General features: G+C 59.1%; 1 protein-coding gene across 1 annotated transcript; it reads left to right on the top strand.

Moving 5' to 3' along the window:
- Nucleotides 1-2,647: 2,647 nt before the first annotated feature.
- On the top strand, nt 2,648-13,992 carry SLC25A34 (solute carrier family 25 member 34). Its single transcript, XM_067566257.1, has 5 exons — nt 2,648-3,296; nt 7,231-7,296; nt 8,988-9,140; nt 10,401-10,535; nt 11,906-13,992. Exons 1-5 carry the CDS (start codon nt 2,895-2,897, stop codon nt 12,086-12,088), a joined length of 939 nt encoding a protein of 312 aa, XP_067422358.1. The 5' UTR covers nt 2,648-2,894; the 3' UTR covers nt 12,089-13,992.
- Nucleotides 13,993-15,197: the final 1,205 nt, after the last annotated feature.

Below are 15,197 nucleotides of genomic sequence, written 5' to 3'. Positions count from 1 at the left end.
CACGTATTTGTTTCAAGGGCATTTGTCTGTCGGGTGCCGCCATCGCTGGCTCCCCTGCAGGCCTCTCTCGCCAATAAAACCCCATCAGCCCTTCCCCTCGCCAGCTGGCTTAGTGCACACCTGTAAAGCAGGACGGGCAATAAAGTGCTGGGGGCTATATACATTCCTTCAGCAGAGAGAGCGGGGGGCTGATGGAGGGGGCAGCGGGGTTAGCAGGCCTGCCTGCCTCGCACACCACACACTGCAGTGGATTTCTGACTCACTCCTGGGGCCATGTGCTGTTGACTCACCCAATGCACATCCCTCCCCCTCCGCCCCCCGACAGTGTACAGCTGTAGCTGCAGGCTAGTGCATTGCTGGGGTGGGGGGGCTACTCGCTAACAGGGTCAAGGACCCGTTAGCCCCTGGGATAGAATCAAAGAGCGGCCGGGACCTCCAGCACGCATCACGGCCAGCCCCGGCACTGCCGCAGCCCTGGTTTGTTTTGCTTTGTTAGCCTGGCTGAGGCTGGGACGGCTCGTTTGCAATGACAACTTGTGTCTAACAACCGCCACCTGCTGTGTGTGCAGCTGCTGTTGTGTATGTGTTGGGGGGGGGGGGAGCAAATGTTCCCCCCCTGGCAGCACACGTGGGGAAAGCCTCCTTCAGCCTGAGGGAGATCTGCCACCAGGAGCTCTGGCCCCGTGTGCTCCATGCCCAGGCTGGGAGCAGGGAGCTATAAACAGGTCTCTCTGTAAACACAGCTCTACATAGCCAGGCCAGGCGGGACTGAGTCCTGGCTGGGTTACAGAACAGAGGGCGGAGCCAGGGTGAGAAAGTGACAAACAACGCAAACAACCACCCCCAGGACTTCGCTCTCTCGCCAGCCTTCCCACCCCCCCTGGTAACCGAGGGAGACACTGACCAGCCCCACAAAGGAAACTGTGCCGCAGTAACGGGCCATGAGAACAGTCTCTGAAGCCTGCACTGGATCCCCTTTGGTTTAGCCGGTTCAGGGCCCCGGCACTGAAGAGCAACACGTAAAATCCACCTGTAAAGATTCCTGCAGCTTCCTGTGACCCATGGTTTAACGTGGGCCAGGCTAAGCCCTGGCCTCTCTGCGCTTGTCACGTCAGTTGTGGATGTAAAACAATTGCTTGCATCCCTGTGCCTCTTTCAGGACAAATGAAGCAGTGCTGTGATGTCACAAGTGCAATGAGTTGGACGGCCTTAACCTCAGCTGCCAGGCCTATCTGTCTGAACCAGCACGCGGGCTGAGACGGCTGGTGGGCTGCAGAGAAGGGCCGAGGTGCCTTGGCAGAATGGGATGGCAGCGGGGGCTGCAGGTCATGTTTAAGGGGCACGGGCGGAGTGGTGCTGGTGGGACACCAAGACGGGAGCAGTGAGGGGAGCGCAGGGCAGGACTGAGGCGCACCAGCTGACCGGTGCATGGGGAAATCTGAACAGGAGCTGACCCGGCTGTAGGCCGGGCTAGTCAGTCTTTGCTTTCATGAGTAAACGTGTCACGTAGTGTCTTGCATAATCCTTAATTCGTTAACTCCATCACTGTTAAACAGCTCATTTGCCTCCCGGTGAGGTGTAAAACTGCCAGTCGGCTGTGCGCCATGCTCCATCCCCACCTCTCGGCAGGCAGCGTGTTTGTGCATGGGGCCGTTCCCTCCCTGTGGCCTCTGTTTGCTTCTGCTTAGCGCAAAGGCAAGAAAAACAGACTCTGCTTCCTCCCCAGGATAGAAATGAAATGAAATGAAATGACTCAGCTCAGGGATCCCAGTTGGAGCCCGGCTAAGAGACTAACTCAGGTGTGTGGGGAGAAGCAAACAAATTGCCTCCCTGGTAAGAAACCCCTGGGGCCCCTGGCCCCTGCCAGCTGTCAGCCAAATGACCGGCTGGCATAGGAAGTCCTTGGCCCAGCCACTGCACGAACGCAGCATGCGTAGCTAGCGTGAACAGGGAGGCTCAAAAATACCGAGCCGGGCAGCCGCTCTCCCGGATCAGCTCAGATCCCCTTACCCGGGGTCAGCTTACAAGAAGCGGGCCCAGTGCTGTCTAAGGGAGCGTGCCTCCCGCATCACCCACCCTGTGTCCCCAGCGCGGGGCCAGGCCTGGCTGTGCACCCCCCGGGGCCCAGCTCAGCTGTGCTCCTCCTGGCAGGATCACCTGCACCTCGCTCATGCCCCCACACACGGGGTCACCACCGGGGCAGTCCCTGCCCTGCCTGGGCCCCGTACAGCGGGTGACGCCGAGGAGCCACTGCAGCCCTTGTGCCCTGTGCAGGGGCTCGCCCTGTCCCTCCAGTGGGCCGCCCACACCAGGTCACCTGGGGACAGCCCGGACCCCGACTGTCCCCGTTCAATGGGTCACCCTGGGCCTCCCTCCCCCGGCTGTGCCCCTGCAGACTGGGTCACCCGGGCAGCGCCCAGCCTGTCTGTCTGTCAGCCTGGACCCCCGGCTGTGCCCTCGAGCCCCTCCCTTGGCCCTGCCCCTCTGGGGGGCTGCGGGGCTTCGTCCTCCAACCCCCCTTGCTCCGGGCTGCCCTGAGCGCCCCGCCCGCGGGCCCTGGGTGCGCTGCGCCCGGCGCGGGAGGTGTGCGGGGCCGGGCCGGCCCTGATTGGCCGGGGGGCGGGCCGGGCCGGGAGCGGGGCCGGAGTCCGGCAGCTGCTGGGGGCGAGGGGCGAGCGGAGGAGGGACGGGCACGGGCAGCTCCCGGCGCTGCAGCCCGGAGGAAGCCGGGCGCGATCCGGCAGCCCCGGTCCCCCCGTGGCCTGGCTGCCCCCGGCGGGGGAGGCTCCCCCGCGGCGGATGAGCTCCCGGCGCTGCCTGACGCCTGGGGCCGGGCGGCCCGGCTGCTAGGGGAGACTGGCCCCGATCCCGGCCCCGATCCGGGGCGAGCGGCGATGGAGGTTCCCCGCCCGCGGCCGGCCGGCTCGGTCTCCCCGCACGTGGACCTGGTGCTGGGCGCCGCCGCCTGCTGCCTGGCCTGCGTCTTCACCAACCCGCTGGAGGTGGCCAAGACGCGGCTGCAGCTGCAGGGCGAGCTGCGCCCGCCGGGCACCTACCGCCGGCGCTACCGGGGCGCGCTGCAGGCGCTGGGCGCCGTGCGCCGGGCCGACGGGCTGCGCGGGCTGCAGAAGGGGCTGGCGGCCGGGCTGCTCTACCAGGCGCTGATGAACGGCGCCCGCTTCTACTGCTACTCGCACGCCGAGGAGGGCGGCTGGACGCAGCGGCCGGGCGGGACCGTGGCGGCCGGGGCCATCGCCGGGGCGCTGGGGGCGTTTGTGGGCAGCCCGGCGTACCTGGTGAGTAGCCGCCCCGCCCGGGGCCCGGGCCCTTCACCAGCTCCCCGCCGCCGCCTTTGCTCCCGGATCAGCTGCCGCGGTCCGCTCCAGAGGGGGCTGCATGGTAGTGCTGGGGCGCGCACGCGCCGGGGTGGCTGGAGCCCTCCCGGTGGTTGCTGTGTTTGCGCGAGGAGTTCTGGCCCTTGGCAGTCAGCCGGGGCGAGGGGTGGGGGGAAGGCAGGCGGCTGGTGGAGGGGAGAAGGGGGCCAGACCCAGGGTCTGTGCAGGGGTGGCTGCCCGGATCGCCCCGCAAAGAGATGTGATTCTGCGGGGAGGGGCTGGGCTGGGGGCTGTGCTGCAGGACACCCTCTCCAGGGAGCAGACTAGATATTGGGCCACATCTCTTCAGGGAGCACGGTCGCATGTCCCCGTAGCTCTGTGTTCTTCCCCTGGCCTTGGGTGCAGAGTCACCCCAGAACAGAGGCTCGGTCTGCCATGTGTGGGCCCCGGTTTATTTTGCATGCAGATTCGGGGCTTGTTCGAATGCAAAGTGCAAGCCACAGGTGTGAAAGTGAGGGAAAGGCTTTGCAACTTCTGCACAAACCCCTGCCCGGAGATCCAGGCAGCAGTCCTGACATGTGAGCCAATAACCAGCTCCCGGGTGGGTGGACCAGGGAGCAAGTTGTAAACATTCATGAGGGCAGGAATCTCACCAGTGGGTGTGGAAAGCAAAGAAACCCTCTGAGACAGCAGGACCAGACAGAAATAAAAGGAGGCGGGGAGGTTAATATTTGAGATGGACTCAGCACCTGGGTACAAGGTTCTTTGCGAAGGTAGCACTCACCTGCCCCATAGATACACCAGGGAGGTTGAATATTATAGGAACTCTCTGGCACCATTCTCCAGCTCAAAGGATTTAACTATATCCTTGTCTCTGCTTAAGGTAGAAAAAGCTCCGATGCTTCCTGAGAGGAGCATGGGGTCTCTCCACAAGGCTTTTGATTTCCACTTGGTAGAAGTGGCAGCTCCCATCCAGATACCCTGAGGGTCTCTAATGAAAGAAAGCGGGTCAGACATAAGGAGATGGGGACAGGGTCAGAGTGGGGGGAGACAAAGGCTCCTGCCACCTGTAAAAGTTGGTGTGAACATGCATCGTGGTTATGCTGCGACGTGCGTCGCTTAGTGGGGCAGCCTCCAGCGACATTTCTGGAAGTTTACATCTGGAGTCCCAGTGAAGCGCCTGGTTTATGGCCCCCTTCCCAGCTCTCCTGTCTGAAGACTTCCCGGAGCACCCCCACATCTGCCCATCCACTTCAGCCCAGCTCCACACTGCTGGGGGAGCCAGGACATTTACAGAACAGTTTGGGCGGGCGGGGGGGGGGAGGGGTCCATGGGGCAGTGAGTTCTGGAGGAGACTTTCGCCCTGGACACCTGGGTTCAGATCTTAATAGGGGCCTGAGAGGGTGGTTTGGTCATGGCAAGTCCCTGTCTGTGCACCTCACAAGGCTGCCACCAAATCTGGTTTGCTCTGTCCAGGGCCGACCTGGGAGTGAGAGACTGGAGCACGGCAGGTCACGCCCGAAGGGCACCCGTAGGGGTGGGGGCAGACTAGGGAGACTGTGGGTCAGGACTGAGGGCGGGCACTGGCTTAGCTGTAGTGGGCAGCTCAGGATAGACCAGCCAGGGTTCTGTGGGTCAGGACATTGGCAGAGTTAGGAGGGGTGTGGGGGAAAACAATAAAAGAAACCGCCCAGCCGGGGGTAGTGCTCTGGATGGGGATGGAAGGGTTGCAAGAGACTATGGGCAGGAGACTGACCTATGGGCACAAAGCTGCTCCAATCCGGAGGGTGGCTGCAGAGCAACAGCTGAAATGCTGCGTTGGGGTCCTGGGTTGCCACATTAGCTCCTATGAAGCCTGGGCTGAGGCGGTGATGACCTTTATCCGGCCCTCGAAAGCAGTGGTTCTGAACCAGGGCTACGTGTACCCCTAGGGGTACGCAGAGGTCTCCCAGGTACATCAACTCAGCTAGATATTTGCTAGATTTCCAGCAGGCTACATGAAAAGCACTAGCGAATTCCTACAGACAATGACTGGTTTATACTGCTCTGTATACCAGAGCAGTGTTTCTCAACCGGGGGGTTGCAGTGTAGTTGATAATGATATGGTAAAAATGGGAAAGGAAGCCATTTGTCAGGAATGGTGCGGTGTGACGCTGGTATTTGTATGTCTGATTTTTGTACGCTGGTTGTTTTTAAGTGAAGTGAAACTTGGGGTACGCAAGAGAAATCAGCCCCTGAAAGGGGTACAGTCGCCTGGGAAGGCTGAGAACTGCTGTTCTACAGAATGTTAGCTGGGGCGCCGGGGAGGAGGAGAGACAGACGGAGGCTGGCAGCTGCAAAGGAAGAAAACAACAGGGCTCAAAGTCTGAAAGGGAGCCAGGCAGAGACTCATGTAACCACCACCCCTGGCTCCTCTCTCTGCTGGGATTGAGTGCTGGGCTGACAGGCAGGTTTACAAAGAGGCAAGTTGTTCATTTGCTCCAGGTGCCTGAGCGCCCATGAGACCCTGCCCCTCTAATTCTGTAGGACGCTCTGCAGCCAGCAGCACCCTGTAAATCACTGTCATTAGACACGAACCCATCCAGCTGTCTGATCCCAGGTGGATGAAGGGGAAGCGTGGGGCGGGGGGTAATACTTTTCCCCCTCCCTGGCCCTGATTTCAGAGCTGCTGAGCTCACAGTAATGGTGAGGAAATCGCCTGCCATCTGCTTCTGCCAAAAGAAAAGCCAGGAAGTGAACAGAGAACCCCACTCGCTGGCTTAGCAGAGGGGACTTGTGCTTGGCTGAGTGTGGGGAAGTCCATTCTTTCCCTGGCAGTAAACCCACGTGACCCGTCGGTGGTGTCAGCTGGTCATCCGTCAACTGACCCCAAAGCCACTGGAACATCACTGGATCACAAGCTCTTGATTGGTCCTAGCACATCTCGAAGGGGTCGGCCGGAAGGTGGGTTTACAGTGGAAAACGGGGTGAATAGTCATAAGGATTTTGCTAGTGCTTTTCATCCTGAAGGATCCTAGGGGCATGTACAGGAATCGCTTCACCCACCACTGTAATACAGCCACCTCTGGTGTGGGATGTGGTAGCTGTTTAACAGCACACAGCAACAGGATACAGCGGCTGAGGAGAGGACGTGTATGAGAATATCATTTTCCATGGAAAGCGCTGGGGCATTTAGGGAAGCAGAACGTACTTCACCAAAGCAGGATTCGGCCACAGCTCTGGGGCTAATGCCTCTAAGCTAGGAGATGCCTAAACTATGTTTAGGGGCCAAATGAAAAGACCTGATTTTAAAAGCACTGTTCCCCCGGCAGCTGGGGCTGAATGACTCCGAGAGAACAGTGCCACCTCCTGGAACCCCAACACCCCTTCCAGCAGAGCAACTGGCACATAGATCCGACCGGACTCCGGCTACTCTAGTGTCCTGTCCCAGCACCAGCTGCTTCAGAGAATGAGGCAATAAACCCCCCTAGGGGGTAAATTAGAGAAGAAACTTCCTGGCAGTCAAGTTAGGCCCTTGCGAGGGGTGCGTGGGCAGCCAGAGGGGGTGAGGATGCTGGCTCCCAGGTCCCTGGCAGCGCCTGCCCAGACAGCCTCAGTCGGAGGGTTTGGGAAAGGACCTGTTGGACCTGGGCTCTTTGTGGGTGAGAAGGCAGAGCAGGTGGGGCCCGAGGAGGAGGGGGTGTTGCCATGTTGTGTCCCACATCATTAGGACAGGTTGCAAGTTAGGGAGAGACGATCTAGGCCCCTACACTGGGAGAGACTAGGAGCAGCTGGAGTGGTTCCCTGGGGACTGAGCCAGCCCCACCACGTGGGTGCCTAGCTTGCTTTGAGGGGGTGGGTGCAGCCTGGCTGCTTTCTCCTCCCTCACGTGGCCCATTCCGTTTGCTTGTGACAGGTCAAAACGCATCTGCAAGCCCAGACGGTGGCAGCCATGGCCGTGGGGCATCAGCACAACCACCAGGTGAGCAGAAGGTGCTGGGGTCTGGCCGGTGCCTTCCCTGGTTTGTGCGTGTGAACTGGAGCCGTTGTGAACGCGGGTGGCAGGGTGAGGAGGGCTGTGTGCACAGGGCATTGTGGCTGTAGAGTGTGCGCGTGCCTGCAGAGGTGTGTGGTGTAAATGTCAGCGTTGGGGTTCCCAGGGGAGCTGCGCCTTGATCTCTCTCAGCGTCTCTGTGGCCCCTCTTTTAAATGGAACCTCTTTTACAAACCACATTCGCTCCTCCGGCCCCCCTGGCTGTGGGCTGGGCTATCGAATTGTCTCTGGGAGCTTGTGACCGATGTGAACTCGCGGCGCCCCAGGACAGCTTAATCAAAGCCAGGCGTGGTTTATTAGTTCACAGGAATTTAACGAGCAGAGAGAAACGGGCTTAAAACAATAAAAACCTAAACGCATTCTGCCTCGCCTAAGCTGAGCCTCTCCTTGCCCGTGGGTTCCACATAAGCCAGGCACCCAGCTGGGGGAGACAAGTTGTCTTATGTCACTGCTGCAGCTTGGATACTCTGTCCTCCCATCAGTATCTCTGCCCCTGAAATCACAGGTTATCTTTTTATCCAGTCCCAGCCGGCGATCCCCTGCGCTTTTCACCTAGGCACTGAACCTGGCCGGGCGAGTTTCTGCGTTTCTCCAGACATCCTGCTCTTTGCACAGTGGCTTCGTGGTGTTTGTTGTCCAGTGAACACCAGCAGGTTGATTCTGTCTTCAACCCTTGTCCATGGGTTCTGCAGGGTGTAAGCTGTAGCTAGCTACCTTTTAGCCATCAGTGTCTCCACGTGGAAACCCGCAGAGATTATATGAAGCTTTATTACAGTCACAAAAATTAATACAGATAATTCCTGTGTTGTCCACAGTCGGACGATGTGCACAGGGGGTCTGAATGTATAGCACTATGGGGACTCGTGTGTGTGTGTGTGTGTGTGTGTGTGAGGGACCCTTGCGCTTGAGTGGCACGTGGAACCCCTGGGTTTTCATGCATGTTCCCCTGGGACACACTGCTCCTGGTCCCTTTGGGGGCCCCCCTCGCTGAGGCTCCCGCTGCTGCCTTGCTCTGTACACAGTGACTCACGCCCTTAGTGCTCCTGCAGCTGACAACACAGAGTGTTTTGCAACAAGAAAGTCGCTGAATGGGAGGAGTGGGCCTGGGTGGGCAAAGGGCCGGTGGCGTGTTGCCACGGGCCGTTTGCTGCGGGGGACTCTGGTGAGGTTGGCTCCCGCCAGGCTGTTTGCGTTTCTCTGCACGGAGCAGGTTCCAAGGGCCTCGGCGTTTTTATTGGCTCCACTCCTAGGGGCAGTGGAAGCAAACGCCTCCTCCTGGGCCCCGGGCACAGCGTGGCCGGGATGCGCCGTACGTTTCAGTCCTGAGCTGCTGGGCGCAGTCACGGAGTCACCTCGAAAGGGATTATATAAGTGGAACCCTGCCACCTCTTGGATCCAGTGCTTAGCTCGGGTACTAATTTACCGGCCCCCCTCTGCCAGGCTGCGTCCTTAGCACAAGTTCATTGGATGGCCCTGAGCTACATCCGAGCTGCTGACTGGATGCAGCACGCCCTGCCCTTTGGATTACTGGATTGACCCAGAGATTTTCCCTGCGATCCCTAAATCCTCCTGTTCCCTGCCCCTTTAATCTCTCCTCATTGCTCTGATTCTCTGCCCAGGGCCTCACCAGCGCCTTTGAGACCATCTACAGGAAGCAAGGGCTCGTGGGCCTGTGGCGGGGCGTGAGTGGGGCCGTGCCCCGGGTCATGGTGGGCTCTGCGGTGCAGCTGGCCACCTTCGCGTCAGCCAAGGAGTGGGTCAGGAAGCTGCAGGTGAGCAGTGGTGGGAGGGGCTGGTTGGCACTTCGGGGGCGAGAGACGGGCGGGGCAAGGGGGGATCCAGCGGGTAGGTTAGGCCTGTTGGGAAGCAAACCGTGGGCTCCAGTGGGGCAGTGCAGGGCGCTAACTGCTAAGCCAGGCAACTCCTGAGTCCTCCGTCCAGGGTCTGTCGAGATCAGGGAAGGAAAGGCAGCCGCCGGCAGGGAAATCTGCATTGTGCCGTCTCTGTTGTAGGGACGTGGAGCTATCCTCCTTGCCACAGATCCATTCCCAGGAGCTATACAAATAGCCTGCCCCCCAATACTAGCTCCCCGGCTGTGCGCCCTCCAGGGTGGAATGGAGGGAGCGGGAACTGGTGTCAGTTTCATGTCTGTCTTTGTTACCTTCGAGACCCTGTTCCCCTAGTCAGATCAGACTCGGGCCTTGGTGATCAGCAAAGCAAACAGCTGCTGGGCAGCAGTGTCAGGACAGGAAGGTCATTGTGCTGCCAGATTTACTCCCCACCCCACTCCAACTCCAGGGAGGGGGGAGGCGTGGGAGGGGATATCATGGCCTGCCCTCTCCCCGCTGGCCACCTGGGAGCTTCCCAGATTGAAAGGCCAGCTCTGCCCCTAATGTAAGTCAGGAAAACAAAGTGCCGCTGTCCCCATCCGCCCCGTGCGGAGATCCCTCCCTGGCCCCCTGCGCTGACTCAGTGCTTTCCCACCCGAGATTACAGGGCTCTGGTGTGGGTGAATCTGGAGGAAAGCGAGCGGAACTGATGGGCTGCTGAAAGTGCACTCTGACCTGGCTTTTGGCCTGGATCATCAAGCTAAAAATAACAGCCGAGGTGGGGGGCATCCCTGCCGCTCCCAGCCCTAGAAAAATGAACAGCTGCCTGAAGAAGACATGCAGTGGGCTGGGACCTCTCCCCTCGTGCTGTCTGTGCCAGTCGCTGCTTCCGCGGGCCCCTCCGCCGCCCCCGAGGGGCTGGGAATTAATTGCACCGCTTGTGTCTCTGGAGACGGGTTCTCGGTCACCGGTGGATCAGCATTTCATGTTCCCGCTAGTTCAGGATCCAGATCCAGGGCTGCAGTCCAGCCCATTGGAGCCGTGGGAGGGGGGAAGCACATTTTACTTGCCTCCTCCCCACACGCCCGTGTCGTCTCTTGCTCTGGCGATGGTGAGGGGTTGTTCTCATGGCACCGCGTGGCAGCTGCATCGCCGGGGTGGGGGTGGGGGTGGTCTGAGTCTAACCGGTCCCGTGTCTGGCAGTGGTTCCAGGAAGGCAGCTGGATGGTGGCGTTGGCAGGAGGCATGATCAGCAGCGTGGCGGTGGCCGTGGCGATGACGCCCTTCGACGTGGTCAGCACCAGGCTTTATAACCAGCCCGTGGACGAGCTGGGCAGGGTAAGCGTGTCCCTCCGTAACGGGGACAGACTCTCTGTGCAGCCAGGCCAGCTCCCTCCCCCTGGGCTCGTTCGCCAGGCCGAGCGGCTGCACGAATCGGAGGCGTGCGGGCGCTTTCAATGGTCGTTGTCAGCACTCCGCATAGTGATTAGCGCCCGAGTCTCCCCTAGGCGGAAGCGGGGGAGTCCTGATCCCCCTTTACTGATGGAGATACCGAGACACAGAGGGGCTGTCTAGGCAGTCTGCGGAAGAGCTGGGCCTGGAGCCCAGAGGTGGCTCACCGCCCTGTGCTCAGCCCACTAGGCCATGCTACAGCCTCTTCATGTTCTCCAGTCTACTGAACACACCCATCCGTATTTTACGGCATTTAAAAGCAAAACACAAGCCATGCTGCCCAAGGCCGGGCAGAGGCGCGCAGCCGCAGAATTCAAGTGAGCTTAATGCATGCAACAACTTGCCAGCTTTTCATAAAGACTGAACACATTAGTACAACTCCTAAAACTGATTTTAACAATATTGACACACAGATGAGCCCCACGGGTTTCAGCTCTATGTTCGTCACTGTTCCAGTGAGACCTAGGGGCCATGGCGTGAGCTGGCACTTGGGTTGCCAGCGTCATAGAGTGTAATTGGGGGAGGGAGTGCATCCTACAAAATAGTCAGAACTGCTCTGTGCCTCAGTTTTTCCATCAGTAAAATGGGGATAAATAGTGTTGGCTTCCCTCAAACAGGTTACTGTGAGGACTAATTGACCATTGTCTGCAGCACTTACAGATCCTCACGTAAGAGGCTCAGAGCATTGTTAATTATTCTATTTATTGAGCTCTCTAGGGGCCAGATTTTTCAGTATTTCTCAGCACTGTACATGTGTGGCTCGTCTGAAAATCTGGTCTTAAAGGAAACTTTTGCTTGGATGTCAAAGCAGGAGTGGCAAGGTGGGGTTACCTCTGTATACAGATTCATTACCATAGACTGTGTCCAGTGCTGGTGTCCACACATCAAAAGGATGTTGACAAATTGCAGAGGCTCAGACAGGAGCTAAAACAATGATCTGAAGTTTGGGAAACTAGTGAGAGATTAAAGAAGCTCTGTCGATTTAATTTCACGAGACGATGAAGAGGTGACTAGATCACAGTCTGAACAACTACATGGGGAAGAGATTGCCCATAGCAGGTGGCTCTTTTAATCTAGCAGAAAAAGATCTAGTGAGATCCAAAAAAGAACCAATGAGAGTCCTGTAGCACCTTAAAGACTAACACATTTCTGCGGGCGTGAGCTTTCGTGGGCTGTGGCCCACTTCGTCAGGAAGACATGAGCAGAGTCCTGTGTGTCGGAGCAGGTTTTAATGCCACTCTGTGTCCTGTCCCCAGGGGAAGCACTACAGAGGGCTCCTGGACTGCTTTGTGCAGATCTCCAGGAAAGAGGGCCTCCTGGCTCTGTACAAAGGGATCGGTCCTGCCTACCTCCGCCTGGGGCCTCACACCATCCTCAGTCTGCTCTTCTGGGACGAGCTGAGGAAGCTCACCTCTCGCTACCAGCAGCATGGAGTTTAAGCCCCTGCGGCCACGTGGGCAGATCCTGCCACGAGATCACCTGCACGTGGACGCTGGGATCTCTCCGCCAAACTGATGGGACCAGAAGCTGGGGTGCCTGAAGGGAAGTGTGGGGATGGGGGATACGGCAGTATCGGAGTCCAGGCAGTCAGCTCAGGACTTGCAGTGGGTGCTGAAGGACCCCAGATTTGTAGGGTTTCAGGAACGAGGAGCTCTGGGGTCCGACTCCACTGCCGACAGCAGGGTCCCACCTGTAGACATCTCAGCGAGAGAGAAGTTCCATCCCGGAGCGCCGATCACCAGCTGTGCAGCGAGAGCGAGCTGTGCTGTTTGCGGGCGACTGGGAGTTGGGAGATCTCAGTTCTGATCCCAGCTCTGACATTTCTGGGACCTTGGGCAAGCCCATGTCCCTGCTCTGTGCCTCAGTGTCCCCATCTATAAAATGGGGCCTCCTCCGAGGGCAGCTGCGAGGATTAAATGAGCGGAGTTTTTTGTAAAGTGCTGTGCAGAGACGGCTGCCAGATGGATTCTTACCAGCGAAACTTGGCCTTCGAAGGACTTAACGGACCCAGTCCGTTCACAGGTGTTGTGCCTTCTTCCCTGAGTCGATCACATTTAGCCCATCGTTGTCCAAGGAGCTGTGGCAGGGACGGGTGGACTGTCGTGGACCGGGTATAAAGATTTCAGGCTGGAGGCAAACCCTGCGGCAGAGCGGCAGTGCTGGAGAGATCTGTCCTGCGGAGCACGCACCCGGCAGTGGCTGAGTCCCAGCATGGTACCAGCCTTGGTTGCCCGTGGAGCGCACTGCGCCCATCCCAGTCTTGGGAGACGCCAAGCACGGCCCAGGAACCTAAACCAACTGAGAAGCAAATCGGAGAGAGGCTGCCCCCAGCTGCAGCCGTGAAGCCCCTCAGCTGTGGGGCGAGGAGGGGAAGGCAGGCATGGGTTTCAGGGGCGATTTGATTTGCTAGTTTGGGATTAACTTTCAGCGCTTGCTTACCCTGCCCCTGTATGGCAGGAACCCCCCACAGCACCCCCTCCCCACAGCCCTGCTTGGTCAGATTCCATGTCACCCCTGGAGGTGCAGGCTGTGCGCCGTGTTAGAAGGTCCCTGCATGCAGCCAGGGGCATGGGGCGGGGGAGGGAGCTGGGTCAGTGGGACCTGCTCCTGCCCTCCTGGGGGGCAGGGAGAGCATCTTCCTGAGCAAGGGAGACGTCTGAGTCCTGTGCTCTGATGTTTGGGGCCTGCTAAGTTTCTTAGCCTTAATCTCACCCTGCCCTAATCAGCTGCTGGGCGGGGAGCACCAGCTCCTAGCACCCCCTTTGCTTTACTCAGCAGATGCTGTAACCTGAGCCCCAGCTCCCGGCCACTGGCTGCAACCCAATAAAAGATTTCTCTATTTTCTTATTTTTACATCTCTCCAGCGGGTTTTTATTTTGCTGCTAGCTTCTGCAGGGCTGAGCCAGGTCCCCCTCCCTCCTCCTCCCCAGCCTCCTCATCCGCTGGGAGCAGGGTGCCCAAATCGGACCCACACCACACCCGTCCCAGCCTGCTGCCAACGCATGCTGTGGGGGGAAGATACAGGGACTGGCCCCCCTGCTGGGAATTGCAGGCACCAGCAAGTTGAAACAGAGGTAGTGGCACCGCTGGGCTGGGACATGCGAGCAGGGGGTCGCTCTGCACCCTCGCCCCCCCCAGTGGAGGAGATGAGCTCGCTGCAGCCATGACCAGCTGGGCGCTCTAGTGCCTGTGATGTCCCCCACCCTCGGGCCAGCACCGGCAAAGGAGGGTTTGGCTTTCAGGCTCGGTGAGCTCCGCTGCTTTGGAGGAGCCAGGGGCGCCCTGGCGCGTCCAGGTATTGCTCTGAGCAGGCTTGGTGGTGGTTCACCAGGATCCCTGAGGATTCCTGCTGTCACCTACTGGGGCTGTGTCCGCAATGCAACCCATTATCCATCATGGACCTCGAAGCAAAGGGCATGCGGCTCTGCAGAAAGAGGCACAGCCCCCTGGAATCAACCCCCGGGGGCCCTGCCCTCCCGTGCTCTGAAGCCACCGGTGAGCGGGGCAGGCGCTCGGCAATACACAGAACCCCCACAATTCAGGGCGGGGTCCCCTCCTCTGAATGGACCCCAGGGTTAGCCCTAGATGCTGTGCTGCTCTAACCAGTTCCCCCTCCTCTGAAAGTTGGGGTGGGGGGGGCTGCCAGGCTCACCCCCCGTTGGTGCCGGGGGGGGGGGGGGGGAGGCAGTCTGAGACGGCCAAGAGCAGCAGTGATTCAGCTCCCAGCGTGTGGGGCGTGGCTGGGCTAGAGGCCTGTGAAATGATGATGCTTTAGGTGTGTGGGCTGCTCATCTAGTCAATGCCTGAATCCAGCCCTGAGTAGCCCTTTCTGCGCCCTACCCCTTCTGCCAGCCCCCAGCTTGTCCCTTCTACCGCCCCCCACCGCCACACTTATCCCCCTGCACTAGCAGAAACTTGCAGGACAGACCCCCCCCCCCCCTTCCCCCCCAACGTATCCCAGTGGCGGAAAGGGGATGTAAGGCCATGCTGGATCAGACCCAAGCAGCACCAAGAATAACTCACATAAACAACCCCCCCCCTCCCCAAAAAAACAAAAAACAACCCAGCTCCATGTGCTGACGTCAGTGATGGAGTCCCCTGTCTAAGCTGCAGTGAACCCGAGGACGCTGGCCACCTCCCAAACAGCTGACACCTGCCTCCAGTCGCTCTGGAGCGTTTGCAGGCAGGACGGCTACTCCGAGCTGCGCGGTGGGGCAGATTTGGGCGTTTGCCCCGGAAGGTGTCCTGCGCTCATAAAAACATACAGAGGTGTAACCATATAATTACCTACAAACTAGCTACATCTACGTAACATCTACACATGGAGCGCTTCTGTATTCGTTCATGCACCAGCACGTGTGTTCTTAGGTAATCACAGGGTTGTGGTTTTCCTGCTTGCAGCGCTGAAGGGGTTAAAGTATCAGGGCTTCACAGTAATTGTTGGTTAATTTAATCAGTCACTAAGTACCAACAAGCCAGGCTCCCGCAGTGTCGGCACCACCCTGCTAGAGAACGGGTGTTAATTCACCCCATTGTGATTGGCAATTG

This window comes from Emydura macquarii, unplaced genomic scaffold (assembly GCF_026122565.2).
Source record: "Emydura macquarii macquarii isolate MOO-44397 ecotype Brisbane River unplaced genomic scaffold, CSIRO-AGI_Emac_v2 contig_2768, whole genome shotgun sequence".
NCBI lineage: Eukaryota > Metazoa > Chordata > Testudines > Chelidae > Emydura > Emydura macquarii.
The sequence above is the reverse complement of the archived record's forward strand: the minus strand, read 5'-3'. Positions and strand labels throughout refer to the sequence as shown.

Excerpts from the sequence above, each read along its gene's own strand:
- SLC25A34 (XM_067566257.1), top strand. The coding sequence starts at position 2,895 with ATGGAGGTTCCCCGCCCGCGGCCGGCCGGCTCGGTCTCCCCGCACGTG. Across the intron at positions 9,141-10,400 it reads AGTGGGTCAGGAAGCTGCAG|TGGTTCCAGGAAGGCAGCTG; the intron begins GTGAGCAGTGGT and ends CGTGTCTGGCAG. Across the intron at positions 10,536-11,905 it reads CCGTGGACGAGCTGGGCAGG|GGGAAGCACTACAGAGGGCT; the intron begins GTAAGCGTGTCC and ends TCCTGTCCCCAG.